Genomic DNA, 6,000 nt, shown 5'->3' with positions numbered 1-6,000 from the left:
GCGTGGCTATGGGTTAAAATCTTTCGCTGATCCTGGCTAACATTTTTATGGAATGGTTTGAAACAGAAGAGGGGGGTGAATTAAATAAAAGGAACTTGAACATCATCAAATGGGTAAGATGCATGGATGACACTTGATTATTTATAAGGGAGAAAGGGAAGAACTACAAGTTCCTAGAGAATATAAATAAACTAAATGAACAAATCAAGTTCACAACAGAGAAAGAGGAGGAGGAAGAAATCCCTGTCTTGGACACACTGGTAAAGACGGAAGGGGAAAATTTAAAATTTAAGGTACACAGGAAGAAGAGACACACCAATTCATACATACATATGTTCTCCAGTCATAGGAAAGAAATTAAAATGGGAGTAATGACAGGGTTAGCCTTCAGGGCTTCTAGGATTTGCAGTCCCAAATTCTTGGATGAAGAGCTGGAATACCTGAGGGAAAGTTTTAGTGAGGGAAAGTTTTAGGAGATTAGGATACCCTAAGTATTGGTAGGAATGGGCACACATTAAGGCAAGAAAAATCTATTTTGGGGAGTGGGAAGGGATAGAATAGGAACATTTGAAAGGGAAGAAAATAATTACAATCCTGGACAACAACTATTACACCCACCAACAGGAAGCTAGATAACTTCAAATTGATAGGCAGTTACAAAAACACCATTAGGAATAAAATAGTTAGAAACAAAAAGTTGGTAGAGGAGAAGAGGTAAGGGGGGTATACATGACAGCATGTATTCATGGGGGATAGGGACCACCAACCACCATGAATAGCTAAAATCCATGAATACTTGACATCCTCCCTCTAAAAATGCTTATAACTGGCTAATTAAATACTTCAACAACCAAACCCCCTCTAAAAACGTTTTTAACTGCTAATTTTAATAGTTCAAACACCAAATGCATACCTTAAACTATCATCCTACATAGAATATGCCTTAAACTGTCATCTAAAACACTTTAATATTTCAAAGTCTTGTTACAATATTACCCTTAAAAATGTATGGCTTACAGTTAAGTGTAAAAACTATTCAAGTTACCCCTATTTTGAAGTATATCCATTTTCTCTTATGCAGTATTAAGAAGTCCCATTTCCTTTGTATAGTACGTGGGGAAACACTGGCAAGTTAAGTACTATACAGTCTCCTAATATTTAATATGCACTGAAAAACTGATACTTTTACAGTTTGCTGTGTTTACTTTAATATTAATATTTGAAAATCAGTAAATCATTGTTTATCATAAAAAATGTATTTAGTCATGAAAATACAGTAATTAGTTAATTCTCAATAAAAAATCCACGAATTACCAAATTTTTTGCAAATAATTCGGTGAGAAGTTCCACAGAAAAATCAACAAACAGTTAAAGCTGCAAATCCTGAATCACGAATAGGTGGGGTCAACTGTATATACACACATATATAACGCACGCACACACGGCTTATGAAATTCCAAGTTTATGATGCTTTTCAAATACATTCATCAGATATTATTTTCTGGTTTCTGACACGTTCCGGGGTTATGACACTTATGACGCTGACCTGACAGAAGAAATATGGCTCCAAAATGGCAAAATAATAAAAATTTCATGGTTTTTTTTTTTTTAAATACTCAATAAAAATGCAGGGTACATCATTTTCAAGACATCCAACGGATTAAAAATAGGTTTTCTAAGGTTTTCTTACGATTTTCAACAATTTCTCGGCTCACGTGAGTCACAACACAACGTGGGAACAGACAATAAGCGAAATCGCCGATAACGGGGCTTCCTAATTTTCAGGACTTTTTCAGCAATTTCCAGCGCTTATCAGTGCCCATAAGCACCGAAAATTGCTGATTTTTGGTTACTGGCGCCTCTTTTAATTGTGTATTGGCACCAATAACCAAAAATCTGTGATTTTCGGCGCTTATTGGTGCCGATAAGCGCTGAAAATTGCCAAAAAAGACCCAAAAATCAGGAAGCTTTGAAAATCTCTGATTTTTGGTTATCAGTGATTTTCGCTTGTTGTCATGCCGTTGGAATGGAACCTCCGCCGATAACTGGGGACTGCCTTATATCACATCAACATGCTCAGCACATAATACATTCTTTGTAAAGTACTGTGATTCCATGTCTAGTTACTTTTTCCTAGGATGAATATACTTTAACAGGAGTCAACTAGCTCAATTTCAACATAAATTTTTCCAGCACAGTTACTACATCTATTCTAAAACTTCATGGTTAAATCATTCCTCTAAAACAAAGAAACAATACTTTCTTTTTTTCATTTATTAACATGAGTGTCACACAGAATAAAGCAAGGCACCATACTTGACAGACACAAATATTTGTCATACTCTCTTTAAATTACCATACAAATCAGGACTTTTTACATCTTAAATGATGCTCATTGCTATGGGATTCAGCCATATTTTACTTTTATATTAATTAAGGAAGGCAAATAAATAGTATTTGTAACATACAATGAGCCTTGCTTACCTAATTAACATCTACCAGTCTTTCAAAAAAATTAAATTGCCACTTCTGGGTCTATTCAATAAATGACAGATGAAGCTACATAAACTTTATCATATAAGTATCATATAACATCTGAAGTTCTTTGGAGATGACAGTACTGACTACCAAATCTACCAGAAGGGCACTTACAACCCAAACTTTCCAACTCACATTATTTGAAATAAAAACCCACTGCAAATCAAAATAAAGTATAAACTAAGAATTATGCAAGTGGAGCCAAAAATATTTTTTTTACATTTATTTTCACTATGTACCACTGTAAGTCATCAAAAAAGCAAGTCTAGCACACTGGCTTGTTACACAGCATACTGACTTCTGGCCTCCACATAAATGTTGAAATGGAACAATTTCTTCATACTAAGTTAGCCAGAATAAGTAAAAAAAAATAAGGTAGGCTTTTAATCAAATTCCTCCTTACGACAACTCTTTCCAATATTATTCACTTTATATTTTACAAATATTAATACAAAAACTGGTAGTCATCACTACTTATTGTTTTTAAATTTCCATTTTAACAATAATATATTTCTACCTGCTGGCACTGAAATACAAGCCATATGATCTCACACTTTTTGTAAATAATTTTCTGAAGGCATACAAGAATTGAATGACACAAAATGAGAAACTACATTAAAACAAAACAACTGATGAAATGCCTCTTCCAATCTCACTGGCAAACAAAGTTGCCACCAAGAACTTAAACCTTCAGTCTAAGCGGCAAACGTCTTTGTTACCCAGTATTTAAGAATATTTGCCAACTGAGAATTTAGCACAATAATAAATCATCAAAGGTACCAGAGCAATACAAAATGTACATAAATATATGACAAAAAGAAAAATATATAGTCCTATACAGTACTTGAAACAAAGTGGTGTGTAAAAACCTTTAAACCATACTCTATTGTAAGTTTTTTTTTATAATTCCTTGTTCTCTCACCTTGTAAAAACCTCTGACTTATTGCTATTTAGGTAAATTCTCACATTTGATGACTTTGATACCAATATCGTTTTTGTTTACCAAATATTTCAAGAATCAAAGATGACATCAAGATTATGAAGTCATTTGACTGATGCCTTGTAAACAGAAACCTATTTCCATTACCATAAGCTAAAAATAAAGGCTTTCAAAAAGGTACACCACACCACAACTGAAATAAATAATAACGATTTCATGCACTACAGACACATAAATGGCCGCCTGGTAATTGATGGATAAATAGAATTTCAATAGCAAGTTATGGTGTAAAATAAAACTTTAAATACAGTACAGTCCTGCCTAAATTTAATTTTAATTCAATTCTAGAAACACCAAAGGGACAAATAAATAAAAATCTCCAGCAACAAAGCCAAGAATCAAATCCAGACAGCTACTTTAAAACCAAATGTTAACATTGTGACAATACACTTCAGGCCAACAAATAACTTACAATAATTCATCATGGAATGTTACCTACGTCAAGAAATAATGGCCTTTGGTATGATGCACATATTCAAAACATACAACATTCACATATTTTTGTTTTCTTATTCTGTTAACAAGTCATATTCGCACATAATCCTTCCGATGAAATTTGTCAACATATTTAAAAAGTAAATTTATATTTCACCAATACTGATTGACCACAAACATTTTGTTAATAATACATTATGTGCAATATTGAGGTATAGGGGTTCAGGGGTTCTCTATTGAGAAAAAGTTCTAAAAATTTTGTTTTTATGAAGTTATACAAAGTCTTAATGATGGTTAAAAGCACACAAGAGACTACCAATATACATTTATTTTTTGTGCTTTTGGACATAAAAAAAATATATATAAATAAATGATTCAAATTCCTTACTATGTAAGAGTATGCATTTTGTCATACAATATTGAGGCTATATTTATTGTTCAAATTCCACACTTTCTGCTAAAATAAAACACATTTTCAGTTATACTTAATGCCAAACTCAAACTTTGGTGGTTACTCTTTGGCTTAACTCACAATTCAGAGCGAGGAGTACTGTTGTCTCCATCTGAAAAAGGGGGAAAAAATTGTGAAATTATCCAGGTATACAAAAATATATCTGTATATGATGTTTTATCTAAAATAAAATATTCTGAAAGTATGTTCTGAAAACAAATATACTTACATCATCACTAACCAAATCATAGTAAAAACAGATTGTGACAGGGACATGAAAAAACTGATTTATGTAATTGATTGATTAATCGTGTGTAAATACAGTGGAAAAGCAAAACAAATACCCTGACCTAAAAGAAACATGGGAACTGACATTTGGCAAAAAAAAAAAAAAAAAAAAAAGAACTTAAACCAAAAGGAAGTGAAACACTTCCTTGAGAAAAGAAAATTATCTGGAATTAGTCCAAAGCTTGATGGTAAAGGTAAAAACTCATTAGAATGCAATCTGGTGGCTCACAGTAAATTTAGGTTGAGTTTTTTACCACAAAAGTGGTTCTTTCTTCAAATATTTCCCTACTTAAGTAGTGACTTTCATCCGAGTGAGACACCATTTCCAAGGAGCAATTTAAAGACCGTCTACAGGCTGGTGCATGTACATCTTTGGAACTTCAGTCCTGGTAAAATGAGATCCTCACTTGCTCATGTGGCTTCACCTTCAGTGGGACTTGGAGGAGGAAACTCGCTATAGTATGAGTCATGAGTAAGTGAAAAACTAGTATTATGTTATGAAAACCAAATTTGTACCATCACACACCCCATCACTTATATATTTTTGTGAAACTGAAATTTAGGAGAGATTCAAACAGTTCAAGAGAAACCTCCAACTGAAAGCCCAGGGCTTGAAATTTGCAAAGAAATTTTTGTGTGGAGGTCAACCTTGTGCATGCCATAAAACAGAGAGCTCTGCAACTGTGAATACAACAGCTGTGCAAATACATATCCTACAGATACAGCAACAAATATGACTACTTATCCAGTGTAGTGGACGTTAATTCTAGCAGTCCTCAACTCAATGACTAACAAACTTGGCACTTAAGGCACCATGACAACCCCTACGAATTGGTGCCTGCTTGCCTGAGGGTCAACTGAATTGTATATATGAAGTAAATGATTCTGGTTTGGTTCTATTACCAAAAGAAAACTGCTAAATACCACCAACCATAATCACCCCCTGTCCAAAGCTTGGTGACTGAAAAGGTATTCAATACCTGGTTGAAACTGTAAGAACAAGCAGAAAAACACAGACAGCACCTGCAGTGTCAGCTCTATCTCTCTCTGCCCGAGTGTGAAGCGTATGCGTCAAAAGAGCGGGATGTCCCTACTTAAATCCTGGATTTGTTGGGACCCCAATCCACTGAAGCAAGAAAGATATCTCTGACAGGTTTGGCAACAAAGTGAAGGATCTAAACTTCAAAAGAAAGCTAGGTCATCCCTGGTTAAGAGAATCCATCTCTCTAGGTGTTATGGAGTCACCAAATTTCAAGGATGGCATTGCATATCTTCTTTGTAAAGCAAC

The 6,000-nt window shown here is 34.0% G+C and overlaps 1 protein-coding gene across 4 annotated transcripts in view; it reads right to left on the bottom strand.

Moving 5' to 3' along the window:
- Positions 1 to 2,259: 2,259 nt before the first annotated feature.
- Positions 2,260 to 6,000, bottom strand: part of Grp170 (Grp170 co-chaperone) — a 309,324-nt gene continuing 305,583 nt past the window's right edge. For all 4 annotated transcript variants that reach the window (XM_067120035.1, XM_067120037.1, XM_067120034.1 and 1 more), the window contains one exon: positions 2,260 to 4,536. In XM_067120035.1, coding sequence (XP_066976136.1) covers positions 4,502 to 4,536 — 35 coding nt within the window. In that variant the 3' untranslated portion in view covers positions 2,260 to 4,501. The remainder of the gene's footprint in view (positions 4,537 to 6,000) is intronic.

The sequence above is a fragment of the Macrobrachium rosenbergii genome, chromosome 18 (assembly GCF_040412425.1).
Source record: "Macrobrachium rosenbergii isolate ZJJX-2024 chromosome 18, ASM4041242v1, whole genome shotgun sequence".
Classification (NCBI taxonomy): Eukaryota; Metazoa; Arthropoda; class Malacostraca; order Decapoda; family Palaemonidae; genus Macrobrachium; species Macrobrachium rosenbergii.
Note: the sequence above shows the minus strand (reverse complement) of the source record. Positions and strands in the feature narration are given on the sequence as shown.